The sequence below is a fragment of the Vigna umbellata genome, chromosome 5, assembly GCF_029865625.1.
Source record: "Vigna umbellata cultivar VRB3 chromosome 5, Vumbellata_1.0, whole genome shotgun sequence".
Lineage (NCBI taxonomy): Eukaryota > Viridiplantae > Streptophyta > Magnoliopsida > Fabales > Fabaceae > Vigna > Vigna umbellata.
In genome coordinates, this window is record NC_142169.1 from 35,852,784 (window position 1) to 35,875,921 (window position 23,138).

Here is a 23,138-nt window from a genome sequence, read left to right on the forward strand (position 1 = left end):
TGAACTTGTACAACTGTCAATGGCTAATTATCGATAGAGTTAAAAGAATTAGTTCAATTTGATTTTTTTTAATAATTACAAACAAATAAATTAATATTCAATAACATCACATCATTTAAAAAAATTAAATTATAAATCTATATAATTAGAATTAGTAAATAATTATAATAAAAAATTTAAAAAAATTAATGAAATATTATTGGTACTATTTTATCATATTATTAAAATTAAATTAATAACTATAATTATTTATCATTACTATTTATTATTAATTTAAAAATATAAAATGTCTAAAATTTGATTCTCATATTAAATATAGTTTAATTTAATAATATAAATTTGTTTATATATTATTTTATATATATTAAAAACTTAATCTCTAAAAAATATTTCTGTTTATCTCTGTCTTGCGTTATTCGAAATATTTTTAATTTTGACAATTATCTAGTTTAATATAAAAACTCTCATCTTTCTTCTCTTCTCACCTTTTTCTGAATTCTCATATATATATAATATTATATTTTATAATTATTTACATAAGTACTTTTATCTTTTTATTTTTACAATTATAGTTAATTTTATTAAGTTATAAAAATAATTACCAGTTTTTGAAATATAATTACAATATAATAAAATTTAGTTTTTTTTAAAATATATAATTATTTTAGTATAAATTTAATAATATCATTTTATTTTAATAATTATTATAATAATAGTTAACTTTTTAAGAGACTTGAAAAACAACATTTATTTATTTATCTATATTAATAAATTTTGAAATCTAATAAATTTTTACGTACATATACCGATCTTGCTTATATATTAATAATATTGAATATTTATAATATAGAAAAAATTACTAATCATTGCTTACACCACACACAAAATAGAAATATATATATATAATTGTATTATATTTTATAATTATTTTCTCATACACACTTTTATCTTTTCATTTTACAAATATATTTAGTTTTATTAATTTAAAAAATAATTACCAATTCATAATCACAATTTAATAAAATTTAGTTCTTTTAAAATATACAATGAATTTTAGTATGAATTTAATAATATTATTTTATTTTAATAATTATTATATTAACTTTTTAAAGAACTTTAAAAACAGTTATTTATTTATTTATCCATAATATATATATATATATATATATATATATATATATATATATAGTTTTATTAATTCACAAAATAATTATCGATTTATAATTACAATTTAATAAAATTTAGTTCTTTTAAAATATATAATGAATTTTAGTATGAATTTAATAATATTATTTTATTTTAATAATTATTATATTAACTTTTTAAAGAACTTTAAAAACAGTTATTTATTTATTTATTCATATTATATATATATATATATATATATATATATATATATATTTAGTTTTATTAATTTACAAAATAATTATCGATTCATAATTATAATTTAATAAAATTTAGTTCTTTTAAAATATATAATGAATTTTAGTATGAATTTAATAATATTATTTTATTTTAATAATTATTATATTAACTTTTTAAATAATTTAAAAACAGTTATTTATTTATTTATCTATATTATATATATATATATATATATATATATATATATATATATTTAATTTTATTAATTTACAAAGTAATTATTGATTTATAATTTCAATTTAATAGAATTTAGTTCTTTTAAAATATTTAATGAATTTTGGTATAAATTTAATAATATTATTTTATTATAATAATTATTATAGTTAACTTTATAAAGTCAGTTATTTATTTATTTGTCCATATTATATATAAAGTCAGTTATTTATTTATTTGTCCATATTATATATATATATATATATATATATATATATATATATATATATATATAATCTAAAAGATAGTTCAATGTTTATTTATTTTGAAGAAAAAAAACGAAACAACATAGTTCAGAGTTTAAAACAGTTAATTTTACTCTTAATAGAAAAAGTTTAGTTTTTTTAAACTGCACCAAAAAACAGTATAATTCAGTTTTTATAAAAACAGTTCAGTTTTTATAGTACAAAATAGTATAGATTATCTATAGTTTACTGTACCTAAGTTAATTATGCCCAGCCTTAATTGCAGTAATAAAAGAAAACTAAAATAAGTATATTTATATTATTATATAAATTGAATTTTCCATTTTTTTATATATTTTTTCTAATTTTTTCTTTAAACATCTTTTTTAAATGAACTTTAACTATTGTCCACACTTATTTTATGAGAAGCACATACATACAAACGTATAAGAAGGGAATGATGACAAATTGAAAAAGATATTTCTTTTGGAAGATCTATGATGCAACCATGCGACAAAGGTCAAATTTACATTTATTTGCATTCGTGCATAAGCAAAAGAGCTTTATCTTATGTCAACATCGATGTCCATTTTTCAATAGAAATTCTTCTGGCATCGTTTTCTTTTTTGTACTAAATATTTTCCACAATTCCCATGTTTTACTTGGAAAGTTTAGTAATGTTAAACTAGTCCAACTAGGAATCGCCGCGCTACAATTGTAAAGTTGAAAAACATGTTTTGCTTTGTTTTCTTCACTATTACTTAGTTTTATGTTCCTTACATATTAAACATGGTTTTGCATCTCAAAAGTGTTTTTACCTATTTTATTAATGTATTTTTAGAGAGGCTGAAAACAAGCAGAACACAGAAAATTGAATCGTGCATTAGGAAATTATTGTTTTTGTTTTTTCTTTTTCTTTTTTACTAAATTAAATGAATAAAATATACGGATCTTACTGAAATTTTGAGTGTAAATTTACGGATAGATAACAAAATTTTAGTGATGGCCTGAAAATTATTGTTGATTGAAATTGAATTCTTTGCTGTTCAAATGAAGAGTCTTTCTGTAAAAGATAGTCCAACACTCAAGTTACTACGAGAGTTTAGAATTTCTATGAATATACAATAAATATGAGTGATGAATATTCTCTTTACATGATCAATATAAAATGTTATATGTTCGTATTAAAATAATATTTATTTCATAATAATAAAATGATTCATTATTATAAATAATAATTATAACATCAAATTATCGAAATTAATTATGATATATAAATATTATATAAGTTTAAATTATTCCATAATAAAAAGATTTAATCAATCTCATTAAATCATGTTCTTTAATTTATATATATATATATATATATATATATATATATATATATATATATATATATATATATATATATATTAAATTGGTTGACAACATAGCAATTTCTTCAAATAGTTAATCATTTCACCAAGTTACATAATAGGTTTTGTGGCAAAGAGAGAAAAGATGTAAAGTCTTAATCATATTCAGCAACGCATATTTCACAGTCTTACGATAAATAAATTTCTACAAACTGAATTTTCGAAGGTTTTGTCCCTTTCATAATTATCCTACAAACATAATTTTTTGACACACGTACCCTAGTTCACCCATTTATATGTAGTTTTGCTAGATGTATGATTACATGAATTTATTATATATGTGGGACAATAAATATAAATATAGAGAGAGATAAATGAATGAATAAAAGTGTCGTATTAATCTATTTTTTGTTTTGTCTCCGGAGGCACTTCACTCTCTCATTTTTCATTCAAACTTCCACATGTCAAAACTAGAACAGTGAACCACATTTCTTCATTTTATGCTTATAGAAGAGTAGATAAAAAAAGTGTACATATGTTTTGTCGCATCTTCCACATTTGAAATATTTGTCACGATATTTAAAAAAAAAAAATACACAATTCATAACAGCAAATTTTAGTCTTTAAACAAGTACAACAATTTTATAATATTTAAATTTAGATATTAGGCTTAAACTCCATTTGTAGCAAGAAATTTTAATATATTTTTAAAAATTGTACAATTTCATAAATAATATCATTTTTTATACTTTTGAAGTAAGTAAGGATGAAGTGATACATTTTTATATTTATTTGAACACAGTATAAAGATAAAATGATTATAAACAAATAAATTTTATACTTAAAGAAAATATAAAATAAAAAGAAAGTATTAAATAAATGTAAAAAAATTATGTGTCAAAATATAATTTTTGTTTTGAAATTGTTGAAAATTTTCTTTATCGATATCTAAATTAAATTCAGAAGTATATTAGTTGAGTAACATGTTTAATTTTTACAATTGTGAAAAAAATCAATAAGCCTATTATGCTAGTTTCGGGCAATACCCAGTTCGTTCTAAAGTCTATATATATATATATATATATATATATATATATATATATATATATATATATATATATATATATATATATATATATATATATATATAACAAAATAGCTCCAGTTTTAAATGTGTTTTTTTTAAATGTTTTTTCATAAAACAGACATGTTTATTTCTTGTGTGTTTAATCTTGAAATTTAACAAGGTTTTAAAAAAAATCTTTTTTAATATTTATACACTTTAAAGCCTATCAATCATTTGTGATTATAAAAAAATTATTAAAAATAAAAATAAAAAAATGCAAAGTGTAGGACAATACCAAATTTATGATAAATTTTATACTTGACTATGCAAACAAATTATATTTATTATAAGAAAAATATAAAAATATATGTGGAGGTAAAACATTAAATTACCTTTAGATATTAATGGATGATCCGATAACGTTCGATAACGAGTGGAACAATATGTCTAACAAACAACAAATATCACTAGTATATGCTCTAACCATAATTCTAATACCATGTTAAGAAGTAAATTTTAAGTCTAACTCAACTTCACAAAATTGGCTTATAAGATAAGGTTTGCATTGACTTATATATTATAAATTGGCTTTATCTCTAGTCGATTTAGGACTTCCAACAATCAGTACAATGACTTCCTTAACAAAAAAACATGAGCAAACTTTGAATTGCATATACACATAAAAATGCAAACATCAATGTCATCTCCTTGTTTAATAAACCACTCGTTGATTTAAAAATATCATTACAAACTAGAGAGTAATAAATTTTCAACCAAAGTCTTTTAAAACTTTCTCTCAAAGCATGTTTTAAAACATAAATGATCAACGTAAACTCATCATAAATAAAAGTTTATATCTCTAAAAAAGCTAAAAAATTATTCACATATTCACCTTGACTTTCTTTAAAAATATTATCACATGAAGTTAAATCGAGACAACTCCTAATCACCCCATCAATATTCACCTTAAGCAAATTAATATATTGAACTTGTCATATTATATCCATAAATGAAACTACCCTAGTTTGAATATTGAAAAATTTTCAGCTCCAAAAAATTAAAGACAATATCACTTATATGTTTCTTATATTCGTTTCCAACCATTAACTCCTTAATTTGAAAAAATAGTGGTAGAAAACACAATTAGATCCTAGAATATACTATCACTTCTCATCCCGTAAACCATCTAAATAGTTACAATAATAACGGTCATTTTAATAACTATAAGCAAATGACCACAAGGAGATTTCATAAACTAAACAACAGAACGACGAAAGAACAGACGAGAGAAATATTCAACATCATTACCACACAAAGGGCATACAACCATTCATTTTTTTAACCTCCAAATTAATAGGTAAGCAAACATACAACAATTTCCAAAAAACTAAAGTTTTAGGTGATGGCACATCATCCAATCAAATCAAGTTTCCCTAATCCCACACATTTCATACTAGAAGAGTAAAACTTATTTGCAGTTTTGTGATAAAACACAACAATATTGGTCAAAGTCCAGTTAGACACATCATCATCCTCATCAATCATTAAATAAGATAAATCACATAAACTAACAACAAAATAAGGAAATTTTCAGTGAGTTTGTCCATGTCGAACTAACAACAAAGTATAATCTAACTCTGTTAGAATAAAAAACTATAACCAATTTAGATATATAAATATCAAAATATCAACCATTATTCCAAAAATTAATATAATTAGTGTTCAAAAAATATTTTTTAAAATAACATCACATGCATTCTTAATATAATATCAAATTAATGACGATTTAAATAATATATATTCTAATACTTAGACTTAATAAATCGAATATGGATGAGTTTAATGTAATTTATGTTATCAATAACAAACTCTTACGCTAAACGTAGTATATAAGATTTATTCATTAATTAAATATTAATAATCTATAAATCACTATTCAACCTATACTCATTATAGTTTCTCTTTATCTTAAGTCCAAACAAAATTCTAAATCCATATTTTACTTCAATAAAAAGTTAAATATTCTAAATCCATATTTTACTTCAATAAAAAGTTAAATAAATCATTTGTAAACTTAAAAATTATAAAACAATAAGAAATAATTATTAAATTTATTAACTGGATTCTTTCCATCATACTTTCCTTCTAACAAAAACATTAACACTGTAAAAGTTACTTTTATTAAAATTCACCCATTACCCAGAAAAAACATCACACTCATATCTCATATAAAAAAGATTTCAAATATTACAGTATTAAAATATCTCTTCCAAAAGAATAAATATATCCTCATCACTATTTTAATTTTAAACCAATCGAAAGCGCTTGAATAATTAGCATGTAGCCTTTTAAGTTTCCTACATCACCTAGGAATCATAGAATGGCATAATTGGAAAATCTTCCATAGCTACCTATATGTCTGGTTAATGATAACAATGTTGTTCTTCCAACTTTATCCCACGCTGTCCCACAAAAATCTATCTACTGTCCAACTTTGCCGCTACATGTGTTTTCGTGTTTAACACCATTTAGGTATTATATAAATATTATTTTAGTTGAGAGAAATTTTAACTTGAAATAACTAATTTGGACATGTGACTCCATTATTTGACAAACTCACCATATGATTCCACTGACTGTGATAGTTCAAATATTTTGGTGGAGCTTTAATTTTGATTAATTATCGTATGTGCTTCCTCTGATTGGAGAATAGTTAAAATTAAAAGTGAAAAATATCATGATTAATAATAGTTCTTAAATTTACTAGTGGTCTGGCTGGAAGTGGTACATTGGTATGTCCGAATTGATAATTGGTTGGGACATGTTCTCCAAAAGTAACTTTATTGACTTGATACTGTTGTGAAATCGGATAATTTGGTCGGCTCGACCCATCACGGATTGATCATTTAAAGAGCCGATATAATCTGATTCATTTATTAGCAAGCTAAAAATTTTGAATTCGATCCAACTCACCAACTTAAACGGATTGACTCACTAACTCACTTAATTATAAGTTTTTTAAAATAAAAAAATTATAATTTGTTTCAAATTTAAATAATTTTCACTAAAAAATGATTAAACTATAAAGACAATTAAAAAAAAAATCATACGATCCAAGCGTAAGTCAAAAGCAAACATAAAAGGCGAGCAAATAAGTTTTTAATGTTGATAATTTTTGTATCACTTGTCCATTTATAATTAGAGTATTGATAAATTCATAATATTTTTTTCTCTTGAAACATTTTTTTTTATCCCCATCTACAATATAAAAAAAATGCTAACTTATTAAAACACAAAATAATAAATAATTAAATAAAATTAGGTGGGTTGGTGAGCTAATCTGACTCACCATAGATTCAATGAGCCGGATTCTAAGTAAGCCGGATTGAAAACTAACCCGTATAAAAAAATTATATTTTTTTCAAACCTAATCCAACTCAAACACGTGGTGGGCAAGATTGACTCATGTATTACAACCTATTTTGACAACACTAAATATTCTCCTTGTTGTTTTTTGAAATCCTTATTTTTTTTGGGAAACAAATATGGGTTTTAGTGAATTTAAATGAGTTTAATATTATTTTGACCTCGATATTTATTGAAACTATTCAATAAAATCTTTTAATTTATTTTGATGAATGTAATGTTTATATTTATTGAAAATAATCTATATTTATTATATGTTAATTGAAGTTGGTACCATTTATATGTGATTTTTTTAATTTAGTATATTTACTTCACTAGTTCAAAACTAAAATTAAAGTTTTTTTTTTTAAGTTTACTCAATATAAACTTATAATTTAAATAAACCATCTGAATTAACTCAGAACCTATATAATCCCTGTCCAACTAGATAAGTTAAATGGTAAATATAACGATCAGAATATTAAATTGGAGTTATTATTCCATAACTATTCTCATAGTTATGTAATACCTCAACCCTTACCAATCTAAACAATAGAGTAACATTCACCACACATTTAATACAGTTTCTTATAGTTTTCATTTTTACGCATGTGTTTCTTTCCTCCATTTTCAGATTTTTGGGGTTTTAAACGTGCCAAAATCTGTCAATGCAGCATTTATTGATTTTTGTTGAAATTTTTACATCAAAAACAAATTTAATAATATATAAACGACTGCAAAATATTATTTTATAAGTTAACTATGTGAAATAGAACTATATTTAAAATTCACTTCTATATATATATATATATATATATATATATATATTATTATAATTATGCATTAAGGCTTAACTTAATAAGATTTTTAGATTTGGAATATATAGCAAACATTAATGCAACGTTTCACATCCTTCGCATACCACTCTATTATTTTAATTTCTATAAAAAAAAAGCAGTGTCGTATGAAAGTAATCTTTTATTAGTTTCAGTAACTCATCCTCTTACATTCTCCCAACAAAATAAACTATAAGAAAAATGTTCAATCCAATATACTATCAATATCACATTCTACTCTAAATAGATGCTTAAATTTTCAAAAGTAAACACTTTTTTCAACAACTATAATTACAAATAAGTTGTAAAATGTAATTTTAGGAAGTTTGAGATAAATTCATCTTTATTTTAAATTACGATAAATATTAATTCTTAAATTTTAAAAGTGAATAAATATAATAATTTTAACCAAAAAAACGATAAAAAAATTATATAATATTTTACATTTATATTTAAACAACAACATGTTAAATGTTATAACCAGTTGAAATGTCTGTCTGAAATGTAATTTAATATATCTAACATATTTAATTCACTTGTATTAAAATAATTATATTTATTTATTTTTAAAAGTTAGAGATTATATTAAAATCAATTTTATTTTAAAGTTTGAGACTTAAAATTTTCTTTTATTATGAAAATTAAATTAGTGGCATTGGTGTAATATTGATAAGAAAAAAAAACTTTATAAAAACTAATCATAGAGTAAAAGGAAAAGAGACACTCGATGATGGTTTTGAAAATTACTTGATAATCCTATCCAACCTACTTTAGATGCACTTTATCCAAAAATTCACATTGAAAAACTACTCTTAAGCTTACTTGTAATCATAATTGTTACCCATTTTCAGCAAACAAATAATGAATATCACGAAACACACCAAAAAGTGTATGAACAATACCTTTCATCTACTCTACATCTCTACGTGAGGAAATGCTTCTTTCTACACGTCACTGTTGAGCCAGAGTACAAAGCAACTCGAAGATGAAGATATTTTCATACAATTTACTACAAAAATTGCATGATATTTTCCAAAGTAATAATTAATACATCTTAATTAGTTTCACACAATTGGGTGAACCACTTTTTTACGTTTTAATTGATATTTAGATTTGCTGTCATGATTAATGTTTTAAATTACATGTTATTTGTATTTGTGATGTCACTAACGAGTGTTTAAAGTTTTTCACGAAAATAATTATTATACGAATAAATTAACATGTTGACTTTTATTTTTTATTCATAAGGAATAATATAAGGTGATTCTTTTTGTATTATTCAAAATATTTTTCATAACTAATCTTATTTGTTTATATTTTGATAAGATGTATTTTTTTTAATAGATGATTCCCATATATTTGTTTTAGTGTTTTTTTAATAAAAATTTTATGTGATAACTATTATTGAATTTTAGGAATGTCAACATAGCTAAAATATTAAAGTTCAATAATGCTTAACAAAAGTTTTTCTCTTTCTTTTTTAATATATTATTTCATTCAAATTTTTAATTTTCTTATAACTTTTATGGATCAATGTTAGTTTATACGAAAAATAACTTTATTATTGTTTCATATTTTTCGCTGATCCAAAGTGTATACTAATGAGTGCATTATACCATAAATTGTATTACTTCTCCATATCAATATTATAGTTGGAAAATAAAATTATATGCTTAGACTAAAAAAAACCATACATGTAATGATTGGTTAGTTTAGTCTGTTTCGGCTCACATTTAATATTGTACCATCCAAAATAAAATATAAAAGACATGTTTTTTTTAATATCTTTTCTCAGATATTATTTTATCTTGAGTCAACACAGTATGATGAGTTTAGTAATATTATATATTGCCAAATTACGACTTCATATTATTATAGTCTCTAGTTTTTGTTTTATTATCTTTTCCTTGTTTAATTGTTATTACAACTAACGAATGTTGGCTCATTAATATTAATTGGACTGATCCAGCCGATGTTGTACTTAATGGTTTAGTTGTTGCTTACAGTTTTGTAATGTAGTATTTATTAAAATTTTAAATGTAAGTCTTAGATAAAAATAAGAAAATAAAATATTTTGAAGATCTATTTAACTCAGGTTTCATTGGTATTATAATTCATATTAATGATTTAATTATGTAGATTTTTTTTATAAGACTGTTAAATATAATTTTTGATTTATATCATGTACCGACATAAAATTGATGAAAAACCCAATTTCGATTAAAATGACATTACTGTAAAATGTGTTTAAACATAGTCACATTAGGGTTCTATATATTGATTTTTGTGATACAGTAAGTGTGAAGTAACATTTTTTGTCGCGCGATAACATCGTATTTCAACTGTTTTATAAACTTTCCTACCAAATTCTAAGTATGCAAACACATAATGTTCGAACTAGTTAACTACCTTTTACACCGAAATCCAGGTATTTTAACCGACTCAAAAAAACATAGTATGTGCTTTTTGACTATTTCCCTATGATCCTATCTCTTCTCCAAATCATTCCTAACTTGATTGTTCGACTATTATATGTGGGTGAAAAAAATAAGAAATTGATCATAACATGTGATCACCGTCATATTTTGATCTATGCGTCATTTTGCCCCAAACAATTGTTAGAAAATAAAAAAATCATGATGAAACTTTCAAAATAATGATTATAACAGTTAGCAACGCTAACCTATATAATTACATATGTTTAGTTGCCTAAGTAAAAATGGTGTGTATTTGATTAAGTTCCTAAATTTATACGGTTTATATTGGTCACGTATCTAAGTTGATTTGGGAAGTATCTTTGTTTAACGAATAAGGATTAAAGAAAACTAAAAAGAAAAGGAAAAGGGGTAGAGAAAGAACTTGGATGCTTGCTGTTGAGGGAAGCAGCGAAATCCAAGGACAACAAAAACAAAGGTTTTTGGGTATTATTCTTTCACTCTATAATTGTGAGTGTTTTTTAATAGGAAGAGTTAAAGAATTTGGCAGGGGAGAGAATAATGGATCAAAATTTTATTTTTATTTTCACTTTGATTGCTTTTGTTGTAACCGTTGGATCATCCTAGTTTTCGATCTGTACTTTGGTCGCTTGGCCATGGCCATGAAGGCTATAGATCCGAGTGTCTAATACAACATTCTTCGCATTGTAATTGACATTTAAGCTCTGTTTTATCTTCGAACTTGGGATCTTAAGCGCATTCTTCCACGTTCCACACTCTTTGCAAGCAATTTTGGCTTGGAAATTTGGTAAGTCAAGCTCAACTGCTGCTACTACTGTTACTCATTACAGTGCTCAATTTTACTACCTTGCTTTCAACTTCAATGGCGGCTTGGTGGGTCCCAAGCTTGAATTTTGGGTTTCAATTAGGTTCCCTTTTAACTCTCAACCCCATAATTGGGATCTGTAACTGGGAAATGTTCTAGGGTTTCTGGGTCAATTTGATTTTGGATATTTGCTGCATATGAATTGAATGAATGCCGAAGAGGCATTGCATTTTAATGGTACAGTTCTTGCCACCACGAGTCACTATTTTAATGTGCCCAATTTGCTTTCATTCTTATTGACGCTGATGACAATGTGTATTGGGTATTTAGGGGTGCTGCTCATTTAATCTAATGAACCAAGAGAATATAGTAAGTGGGTAATTCTTTTCTCGCTGAATTGATGGTTGGTGCTTAAATTTGTTGTAGGCTTGAGCTTAATTATGGGTTGCTGGTTGGGGTGTAGAAGGTTTATTGTTTTGGCTTGTGTGGAGAGCTTGGGGTGACACTGTATTTGGTAGTGGAGATGCCACCTTCTCCAGCATTGAGATTCTCTCCTGGGAGAGAGCCAAGAGCAGACGGCCACAAGCGTGGGCGCAGTCTTGAGAGTGGATTGCTCATCCGGGAGAAGGATGAGGATCTTACTTTGTTCAATGAAATGCAATCCAGAGAGAAGGAGAGCTTTTTGCTTCAGCTGACAGATGATTTGGAGGACTCATTCTGTAATTTTCTTTACTTACATCATACGAAGAGAATGTTCCTATTTTTGGCTGCTGCTTTTGGCTAACATTCATGCATTTTTTTCTGGGGTGTTATTATACAGCTACAAAGTTGAAACATATTTCTGATGTCAATCTTGCAATCTCCATTCCTGGTAGAGGAGAGAGCAGCGAGTTGCTTAATGATGGTGACAAGAATGATTACGACTGGTGGGTCATTTTTCATGTTTTAACTTTACTACTAGATTGCATTGTTTAATGTGCTCAAAATATAAAATTCTGATTCTGACCGTATCCAATCATGTGTATTCCATGCTGTTAGTTATTCAAGTTTCTTGATCACAAAGCTTGAGACTTTGTTCTGAATCAGTTTATTTCTGATCATTACCATTTACCTCACTGATGTCATGTCTGTACCATTCATTTTAAAGGTTATTAACGCCCCCAGACACACCACTGTTTCCTTCGTTAGATGATGAGCCATCACAGACTAGTTTTGGAAGCAGAGGAAGGCCTCAGAGTAAACCGATTTCCATATCAAGATCTTCTACGGTGAGCTTGAATGCATTTATATTGTTATATTCATGCATGGTTATGTCTTTAAGGGAAAAATTCCTCCGATTTTTTTTTTTCATCTCAAAAAATGTAGCCGTGCTTATACTGATCATTCATCATATGTTCAACGCCCTCCTGTTTTAGATGGATAAAAGTCACAGAAGCAGTAGGGGCAGTGCAAGTCCAAATCGCTTAAGTCCATCCCCTCGATCAGGAGCTAACACATTGCAATCAAGGGGAAGACCTTCATCAGTGCCAAATTCCAGTCCATCCCCAAGTGTGCGATATGCCACTCCATCGAGAAGACCATCTCCACCTCCAAGTAAGCCCATAACACCTGCTTCCAAGCATTCCACTTATACTCCCCGTAGGATAAGCACTGGCTCCAGTGGTTCTGTTGTCTCATCAGGAGTTAGGGGAACTTCTCCAGTGAAGACAAATCGTGGAAACTCTGCATCACCAAAGATAAGGGCTTGGCAAACCAATATTCCTGGCTTCTCTTCTGAAGTTCCTCCCAATCTTCGTACTTCATTGGCTGATCGACCAGCATCATATGTGAGGGGTTCATCCCCAGCATCCAGAAATGGTAGGGACTCTGCCTCCAAATTCAATAGGCAATCAATGTCTCCAACTGCTTCTAGGAGTAGTAGCTCTTTTTACAGTCATGATAGAGACCAATTGAGCACACGCAGCAAAGGTTCCATTGCATCATCTGGTGACGACGATCTAGACTCTCTGCAATCGATCACAGTGGGTAGTGTAGACAGATTAAGTTCAAGAAGAGGTGCTTCATTTTCAACCAACAAAAATCCTACCATCTCCAAGAAATCAGCCAGGATTGTGTCCCCAAGTTCAGCTCCTAAAAGATCTTTCGATTCAGTTATCAGGCAAATGGTATTTTTTCATCTTATCACTTAAAACAACTTCCTTGGTTTGTCAGTGTTATAAATGGCAGACGGTGGAATGTGGCAAAAGGCCAAAATTCCGCCATACAAACATGCCATTGCAGCCAATGGCGGCATGGCAATGCCATAGCTGGTCTCCCTTCACAAATTGCTTGTGGTTATTGGCAAAATGTCCGCCATGCCATTCGACCATGGTGATTATGGCATTGCTGTTTAACAACATTGGTTGACAGAAATCATGAAGTGTGTTTAATTTTCATGAAATTTGAGATTTAGTTCCTTTTAAAGCATTTCCCTGTGCTTCTGCCAACCCTCTGTCTCCACCCTCCTATGCACTAGCACACTGTCTCTTTTTCATACGTCTTTTCTGATGTGTACCAGTTTACGACATTGAAAGTTTGACTGATTTAACTTTCTTTTGGGATTGCCAATCTTCAAAATATTTACTTTTTTGGCTGTGCTTACTATGCTTAATTTCTAGAGCATGCATGTACTATCTGCATATATTTTTAATTATATTTGATTACACAAGTACTCCGAAGTAATGGCTTCTTATTAAGTTATCTTCTATCTTGTTTGAGGATCTGCATACGAAATAACATATTTGCACCAAGCATAATCATTATATCAGGGTTTTTCTGTTGGTTGACACTTTAAAACCTCTGCTGATCTTTGTAGCAAAGAAGTCAACACTTGGTGAACATTAAGAACGGAAATCTGGATTTCTATTGGGTCTTTTATTTGTGCAACTCACCTAATTATCTATTGCCATGATTAATAGTCAAATTTAATAAAAATACTAACTTTTGTTTGTTACCATTAAAATGCTATGCAGGATAGAAAAACTCCTCAGAACATGTTCAGGCCACTTCTATACAGTGTTCCAAGTACAACCTTTTATGCTGGAAAAGCAAATTCCGCACATCGTTCCCTTGTATCTAGGAATTCATCTGTTACAACAAGCAGCAATGCAAGCTCTGATCAAGGTACAACCTTTGCACTAGACACTGAAGGAAGTGAACATAATCAAGATGATATGGCAAGTGAAGCTGATAAGATACTATATCCTGAAATGCATGAAGTGTTTGTCTTTGATAAGATTGATGCATTAAATGCAAAGATTGAGCAAGAGATTAAAAGGGAATCAGTACATGTTCTGCAAAATGAAAACACAGACCCAAAGAATGTTTTAGTTCCAATTGAATTTGCGGATTCTATATCCCACATTCACATTGACACTAGAGTTAATGAAAGTTCAGAAATTTCACGGGTTAGAGGTGGCATTTCTGATACTGATAGTTTTGAAAATTCTGCTGGCTGTTCTTATTGTGGTTGTCGTTATGAGGTCACTAATCATGCTGAGAAGAATATTGGGCTGTGTCCAGAATGCAGTAGGAAAACCTCATTGTTGCGAGTCATCTTCCCTGAGACACCTTTGACAGTATCTGAAGACCCTCCATTGATTGCAGCCAACATTCCTAAAGAAGAAAAATCATTATCTGAAGCAAACCAATTGGAACTGCCTGAAGAGACTAACGTGGGTAACTTAAGGTTTCCCTACAGTGAGCAGGATGCTGAGGAAAGTCAAACTTCTTGCAGTGAACTAAAGCAGGATCACTCACAAAACAATTCTCTTCCAAATTCTTTGGGGGAGGGAGGCAGACAGACATGTGGCAACCAGCTAGAGATTAACCAATCAGGAGTTGATTACAATAAGCCTAATTATGAATTTGGGGATAAGCATCACTCAAGTGATCGCCCTAATTTGAATGTGGGCCCCACAGAAGGCACTGGTATTTCTCTATTGCTGAAAAGGACTAACAGCAATAAAGGGCCTGTAGTTCAGAGCAGGAGTTTTACTGCCACAACCTTATCTTACGACGATCTGTCTCTTGCTAGAGACAGTGTAAGCAGTTTTAGAAGCACAACAAGACCTGGTAGTTATTCTGCCTCATCATCAATTGATCTTGGCTCAACTAGGCAAACGGAGTTTCGTGTGCAAAGGCAGTTGAGTGCCAGGAAACTGGATGTGGACTATGGATATGACTTGAGGATCAAGCCTCTAAGCACTGCTTCATCCTTTTCTGGAACTTCAAACCATTCTCGCCATGAGTTAGGTCTTGCAACTCAAGAGACAGGCAGTACAGAATATGGCTTTGTAGAGGAGGTATCTCAACTTTTTCAAGAAATGCCAGCTTTCGGAAACACGATGTCAGAGATAATTGATGCTTCTTCCATTGATTTAGTTGCTGAGGAAGATGAAGTTGAATGTGATGACAGCACTAGATTGAATAATGCTTGCAGCTCAGAATTATCAAGTCAGGCTACTGTTGTCCAGTCTGATGACAATCCAGTCACATCAATTCCAAATCATGGGGATTGTGTGCCACACGAAAATGTTGATGATCGTCCAAATAATGCCAAGGGTGACTCAGACACAGAAACATCAGCTAAGACTCCAGAATTATCCAGTCAAGAGAAACATGAGGTGCAGAATTCTGATGTTAATGAATTGGACGCTTTGGTCGCAACCAACTGTCCCTCTATTACCGAAGCAGAAATAGAAGGAGAAAACTGTTGTTACAATATGGTTGACATGGTTAATGATGACCTGTCAAAGAGGGCCCTTGATGACTTTAGGGAACCTTCAGCTCAAAATCCTTCCAGTGATTCTTGTCCCGCTTCTGTTTCAGAGGTCAATGTCTCCGAGTCCCATGGCTTTGGTATGATATCTACTGTATTAAAATTTCAAATGAAAGATATTATTACATTTACTGATAACAACTGAATAATAATTTCTCATGCTTCTCTTAGAGATGAATTTGTTTGAGTACGCCATACAATGCATAAATTTTGAGATATTAAAATGTGCAGAATAACAATCTAATGTCAGTAAATCTGCTTTGCCTCGAACAGATAGTCATGATTTTTGGAAATGTTGATTCATACTGTGCAATGTAAACTCAGTGATGTAATTTTTAGACTTTGTATTCTGATACTCATTCATGTGTTCTGGGCACTTTACAGGCAGTTTATTAGCCTAGTTTCCAACTTCTCGGTCAAGAGTAAGACTTTCTGTGGTCTTTCTGGCTACTTTTTTTAAAACAGCATGCAATTTTAATTCAGTGTCATTTTACTGAGGATTCACCGGCAACGTAGCTGAATTTATGTTTTCATTGTTTGGGGGAACCTTAACTGAAATTCATGGAAACAAAAAGGGCCTATTTAGTTTTCTATCGCTTAAGATTCTTCCTCTCTGTGTACATGGTGCCTGCAATATATTTTATCAGATGAAACTTTCTTTGGAAAACTATTTGTTCAATATCTAATAGTTCTTTAATGCTTTATGCCAGAGGGATCAACAGTTACAGTGGAGTGTCAAGGTGCAGGCAATACTAGGAGCTTGACACTTGAAGAGGCAACAGACACGATCCTTTTTTGCAGTTCCATTGTGCAGGATCTTGCATATCAGGCTGCAACACTAGCAATGGAAAAGGAATGTTCCGACCCATTTGAGGGTTCTGAACCGACTGTGACCTTTTTGGGAAAATTCAATTCTGATAGAAATAGTCGCAGCCGCCCTGTCAGCAAGCGCACTTCAAAATCCCAGAAGACCAAGACCAAGCAGAGGAGGGTGGAAACTGATGTCAAAACCCCTTCTGGCAAGGCTGAGAATGATGAAAATATTGGCGAGTCTTTCACACACAATGTTGGACTTTCTAACAAAGTAGATAGTATGAAGCCCCCAAAGCTGGAATCAAGGTGCAATTGCATCATAATGTGAGAGGACAATGTTAAGGTTGTGCCTTGAATTCCTGGCAGCATTTCTGCACTTCCTTTTGGCCACACATGGGAGCTAAACCAAGTGCTTGTGCATTTATGGTTTTAGGTTGGAGGCTGTTTGGGATAATAACCACTGCCAATTGGTTTGTGTTGGTTCTAATATATTTTGTAACAAATGCCAAGTTGTGTTTGACATAATTGTAAAGTTATTTTTTTTCCCTCCTTATTTTTGTTGGTAGGCCATAAGCTAAAAGGCATTTTGGAGGACTATGATGTGCCCCCTCCACTTGCTGCATTCTTGTTTGTTATTTCCATCTCAACTAGTGATCCATCAAAGCAAGTGTGAAGTAGAAGCATTCATATTCATTGTTACATTGTTGCTTGTCAAAATTCCTATTCTTTCTGACTCAAGTGAGTTATCAAAACTTCACGTGCAGGTTTGTCAGTGAAACAACACTCTGTCACCACATGCAGATAGATTGAGATCCATTCGTGTATTTCTTTTTTCATGCACCTCTCAACCCGACAGAATTGTAGCATTCACAGTTACACAATTTATCAAATACCTTATTTTGAGAATGATTCTATTAAAAATGAATAAAGGGGAGAAGGGGTATGCTATTGTGCCCCTAAAATTAGATCAAATGTTAGAAATTATTAAACACAGTAATTAAATGTTAGAAATTATTTTAAAACAACAAACATTGAATGTTTTGTTTTTGTTTTTTTTAAATATTTATATATAATAGATAATCTCTATAACATTTTATTTTGTATCTCCAAATTTTTTTAAAATTTCAAAACTGTCTTCTTCTGAAATTCAAAAAACCTAATATTTCATTTTTGTGTTTTATTGAATTTCAAAATTTGATGAAAATTTTTTTTTCATTAAATTTTGAAATTCTTTAAAGTCTTTAAAAAATCTTTCAAATTTCGAAATTTGATGAAGATAAAATTTTTAATCGAATTTTGAAAATTGATAAAAAATAATAACCTTTAAGACTATTTTTGAAAATTGCATGTGTAGATGAAATAATTGAAAATGAATATGAAACAGCCTTTCAAAAATTAGAATCCCATAAAAGAATGTTGGAAATGATACTAGTGAAGACATTTATAAATAAAAATTGCCAAAAATTATAGTTTCTGTATTGAAAATGATTGCAGAAATACATTGATAATATTATCCCATAAACACTCTAAAGTTGAATTTCTTAACCATGTTTGTTCAAAGGATATTTGTCAACATTTTTATAGAATAAAATACCAATTTGCACATGAACGTTGTAAGTTATTTATCAGTCGTGCTTAATAGTGTCGTAATTACGCAGTGCGGAATATATTCTATTATTTTTCATTATGAAGGTAGGTGGCCACTTGCTATAAGAGAAAGTTAACGAAATGTTCTTTTCGTTAAAACTATTTCGTCAATATTTTCTAGATGGCATTTCGTGGCATACGAGTTTTCTTTGCCAAGAACTTTCAACTATATGAATTTCCAAATTCCAAATTTTGGGTCAAAGCAGAATAAGTTGCGTTGCGGAAAAGTACTAGCAAGAAGAAAATAATAAATAAATAAATTGAATAAGACATTTTCGTTGCGGAAAAGTGCATAGCATATGAAGGCATATTCTTAACGTAATCGAACAAGGGAAGCGACTTTCGAGAAAGCTAAGCTGAGCTGAGCTAAGAAAATAAACAAGACCGTTAGTGTAACAAAAAAACATTTCATAATTCAGAGGATATTCAATTCCTGTTCCTGCTTGCGTTTGCTTGTAACATTTCTCAAAGGAGAAAAAGGAAAAACTACAATTAATTTGTTTATTTATAAACAAAACTATTTGACAAATAAGCAGAGAAGGGAGATGGGTGAGGTGGCAGTTACGACGTCGTCAATAATGCACAATTACCCTCTCGTTTCCGCCATTGTTGCTTTTGTCATCGCACAAGCAATCAAGTTTTTCACTACCTGGTTCGTTCGTTTTGTTTTTCTTTCAATTACTGTTTTCTGTCGTATTTCACGAATCCAGTGTAGAATACAACAATAGTTTAGAAAAATGATTTAAGTTTCTGGTTTGTCAATGATATGTGAATTATGGATCTCTTTGGAAGAATGAAATTATAACAGTTGAATTGTAGCTATTTGGCTAATGATGTGTTTAATTGAGGGTTAATAATAATAATTTTTATTCTTATTGTTATGATCATTGTTAATATGTAGGTATAAGGAAAAAAGATGGGATCCGAAGCAACTTGTTGGATCTGGTGGAATGCCTTCTTCCCATTCAGCTACTGTCGCTGCTCTTGCCGCCGCAATAGGGTTCCATGAAGGCTTTGGAGGACCTCTTTTTGCGACTGCTTTGGTTCTAGCTTGTATTGTATGTCTTTAGTTCTTCAAATCAATCATTTTATGGATATTTCATCAAGAGCTTGGTATTTTCTTCTTTTCAAATTGTGATGTTATGACGGAGATTCAATCTATTATTTTTCTTTTATTTCTGCTCTTAAGAAGTGGACATGTATGTGTGGTTTTCATGATTCACGTCTGGATTGGTAGACAAAGGGGTCAAATGGAATGGAATTGGTGGAACACATTCCATTCCATGCCGTTCAGTCCACCTCTTTTTTCCCCTTTCAATTATGAGGCATGAGTTGGATTTCTTTTATGTTCCACCATAAAATATCAAAAGAGTAAAGTGATAACTTAATTTCCTTTCATTCCACTCCCCCTTGAATATTCAAACATAGTAACTTTGAGAAAGGATTTGATGTCCTAAAACTTGACTAGATTACACAGCAATAAACTAATTGTTCATGACTAGCTTATGGTTGGGCGAGTTTCTGATATGGCATATTGCTGGCAGGTGATGTATGATGCTACTGGTGTAAGATTGCAAGCTGGACGCCAAGCAGAGGTACACTCTTCTCCTTGTTTTACTTGTGTGCACCATATTCTGTCATATGTATTTCTTTCATGCCTAATGTGAGAGTCGGAATGCCACAAAAGCCTTTTCTATTTGCCTGTGATTCCAGCGAAAGAAATATTTTATGTTTTGTTTGGTTGGTTTCCATTTATTTCTTTTACTGAGTTTAAATAACTGAATTTTCCCAGATTTTGAATCAAATCGTGTTTGAACTTCCTGCTGAACATCCTCTAGCTGAAAGCAGACCACTCCGGGAACCACTTGGGCATACACCCCCTCAGGTTCACCATTTTTTATTTGTTCGCCTGTCATGATTATTTTATGGATCTTGGTCAAAGGAATTTAGTGTGTCATTTACTTGTTTATATCCTTGATAGAATGACATTATTCTTTGGAAAGCTGTTTAGTATAAACCTAAGGGATTTTTATGTATACTATGAAGTCTTTTGTTGATACTTAAGGAAAGCATCAGAGTCGTAGATTTAATCAATGGAAATCAATCGGAATTGTGTAATTTGATCTGGTGTAATGAGGATCTGATTTTATTTCTTTTTATCTTTAGATTAGCTTTATAAGAAAGAATCTTTCCAGATATTCAATGGGAATCTTCTCTGATATTTAGGCAGATCTTTCCTTGATATTTAAGCCTAGATTAATGTACAGTATTAACTTCCTCTTCCTATTTATTACTTCCCTTTGAATTAATTTGAATAAGGAAAAATATTCACTTCTCTGAATGGTATCAGAGCATGATCTAAACCATCTCCAGTCTCATTGGTGACTCAGCCATGGAAGGAAACAGATGGCCTGCCCTAGGTGGAGACAGGTACACTCCTTAACAGCTCCACTGAAGGTCCTCCACTTCTGGCCACAAATTAAGTGGTCAGAACTATATCCAATGCGAGAGGTTGGTACAAATCGTCGCAAAAGGAAAAAGGAAGGCTACATCAAAGGAAACTCCAAAATTCCTGAGGAAGGACACCCAATTTCCAAATGGAAATTAGAGGACAATTTAGTTATGTCATAGCTCCTCAACACCTTGACAAACAAAATTGGGGAAAAGCTCTCTCAAAAAATACTTATGGAAGCATCAGTTCCAATCTAGGAATGATAGATTTCTACCACCCAGTTTAAGGGAGAGTGTTAATAGTCAAGGAAAGAATCAGAATCATAACTTTGATCTACGGAAATCAATCATACTCATAATTTGATTTGGTGTAATTAGGATCTGATTTTATTTCTTTGTTTTTTAGATTAGCTTTATGGGAAAGAATCTTTCCTTATATTCAGTGAGATTCTTCTCCGATATTCAGGCAGATCCTTCCTTGGTATTCAGGCTAGGATTAGTGTACAGAATTAATTTCCTCTTGCTATTTATTATTCCCCTTTGTATCAATTTGAATAGGGAAAAGTTATTCACTTTTCCGCAACTGTTTTTATTAAAATATAATTAGCGGACACCATGTTATTTACTCAATATGTAACTGCCATTACTTAAAAAAATTAGGTTATGATCGTGTTAATTTTTGTCTTTTATGAACATTTGAATCTATGTTTTATCATTCTATATCATACTTTTTTTGAAATGTTAAGGGCTGAGGTTTTCCTTGTTTTTAATACACTGTTTCAGTACCATCAGGATTCTATATAGTCAAAATATCTGATATAGTAGTATTAAGTGAATGACGAATCACACCATTCAGAGATTAGAATGAGCCAAAACTATGGTTTCAAGTTATTACAAAAAAAGAGTCATTGACAAGATTATGGCCTTCTCGTTAGTACACATTTTGGACACGCTCTGCAATACTTTTGGTTTGAATTATTTTCTGTTTCACTTATCTCACTGAATCTCACCCTCTTATCTCTCTGAATATTAAACAACCCAATTTATAAAATCTTTAGAAGATAAGACAAGTAGTTTAAATTTGTTATATATATTTTATAATTTATTTTGAAACAAAAAGAAAGGTCAAGTAGGTAGTCTAGTATTTTAGATTAATGGTTTCCATGATCCGAATGTTTAAATTGAGTTGATATTCATTTCTTTGGGACTCTTCAATTGTTGGTTTTCTTTTTTAATATTCTCAATACTTACTGCAGGTTGTTGCTGGTGGGGTACTTGGAATTATAACAGCAGGTATTGGTTATCTAATAACCATGGCTAGTACCTGAAGTTGAGGATTTGTTGTTGACATCTCCAGAGGACCCTTGTATAGGAATCAAAAACACCAGTGTCTTCTAGAGCCTTGTTCCTTCATAAAGTCTGATATGTGCTCCTTCATTCTTATCCCAGCCCGTAATCACTTAATCTTGTTGTGATTTCAACAGTGGCGATAAATTGAATTGTATTGATTACACTTGATAGAATAGAAATATGTCTTGTGGGATCATTTTTTAGCCCTATTGTATGCTTCTTAGCATGTTCAGTTTAAGAATTTTTGAATGGATTTATCTCTAAGCATTACATTAAATCATTTTCTTGCTGTGATCATGGTTATATACAACT

The 23,138-nt window shown here is 29.6% G+C and overlaps 2 protein-coding genes across 4 annotated transcripts; both read left to right on the plus strand.

Moving 5' to 3' along the window:
* The first annotated feature begins 11,294 nt into the window (after positions 1-11,294).
* LOC148198203 (uncharacterized) lies at positions 11,295-18,077 on the plus strand. Of its 2 annotated transcripts, none has more exons than XM_088116599.1 (7): positions 11,295-11,728; positions 12,173-12,465; positions 12,567-12,672; positions 12,894-13,014; positions 13,162-13,911; positions 14,758-16,645; positions 17,276-18,077. In XM_088116599.1, the coding sequence occupies exons 2-7, from the start codon at positions 12,270-12,272 to the stop codon at positions 17,704-17,706; spliced, it is 3,492 nt and encodes a 1,163-aa protein (XP_087972725.1). In that variant the 5' UTR covers positions 11,295-11,728; positions 12,173-12,269; the 3' UTR covers positions 17,707-18,077. The 2 variants fall into 2 exon arrangements, with proteins under 2 accessions (XP_087972725.1, XP_087972726.1); XM_088116600.1 differs by having other exon boundaries at positions 11,388-11,406.
* A 1,263-nt stretch (positions 18,078-19,340) lies between these two features.
* On the plus strand, positions 19,341-23,120 carry LOC148198204 (uncharacterized). 2 transcript variants are annotated; one of them, XM_088092157.1, is made up of 5 exons: positions 19,341-19,677; positions 19,927-20,083; positions 20,570-20,620; positions 20,818-20,910; positions 21,376-22,106. In XM_088092157.1, the coding sequence occupies exons 1-5, from the start codon at positions 19,571-19,573 to the stop codon at positions 21,385-21,387; spliced, it is 420 nt and encodes a 139-aa protein (XP_087948283.1). In that variant the 5' UTR covers positions 19,341-19,570; the 3' UTR covers positions 21,388-22,106. The 2 variants fall into 2 exon arrangements, with proteins under 2 accessions (XP_087948283.1, XP_087948282.1); XM_088092156.1 differs by lacking the exon at positions 21,376-22,106 and adding an exon at positions 22,733-23,120 and having other exon boundaries at positions 19,345-19,677.
* The last annotated feature ends 18 nt before the right edge of the window (positions 23,121-23,138 follow it).

Bases quoted from the DNA above. Each gene is read 5' to 3' on its own strand.
- LOC148198204 (XM_088092156.1), top strand. From the start codon at position 19,571: ATGGGTGAGGTGGCAGTTACGACGTCGTCAATAATGCACAATTACCCT. The intron at 20,084-20,569 runs GTATGTCTTTAG...TATTGCTGGCAG, and splicing joins CTTTGGTTCTAGCTTGTATT to GTGATGTATGATGCTACTGG. The intron at 20,621-20,817 runs GTACACTCTTCT...GAATTTTCCCAG, and splicing joins AAGCTGGACGCCAAGCAGAG to ATTTTGAATCAAATCGTGTT.
- LOC148198203 (XM_088116599.1), top strand. From the start codon at position 12,270: ATGCCACCTTCTCCAGCATTGAGATTCTCTCCTGGGAGAGAGCCAAGA. The intron at 13,015-13,161 runs GTGAGCTTGAAT...CTCCTGTTTTAG, and splicing joins CCATATCAAGATCTTCTACG to ATGGATAAAAGTCACAGAAG. The intron at 16,646-17,275 runs GTATGATATCTA...GCTTTATGCCAG, and splicing joins CTCCGAGTCCCATGGCTTTG to AGGGATCAACAGTTACAGTG.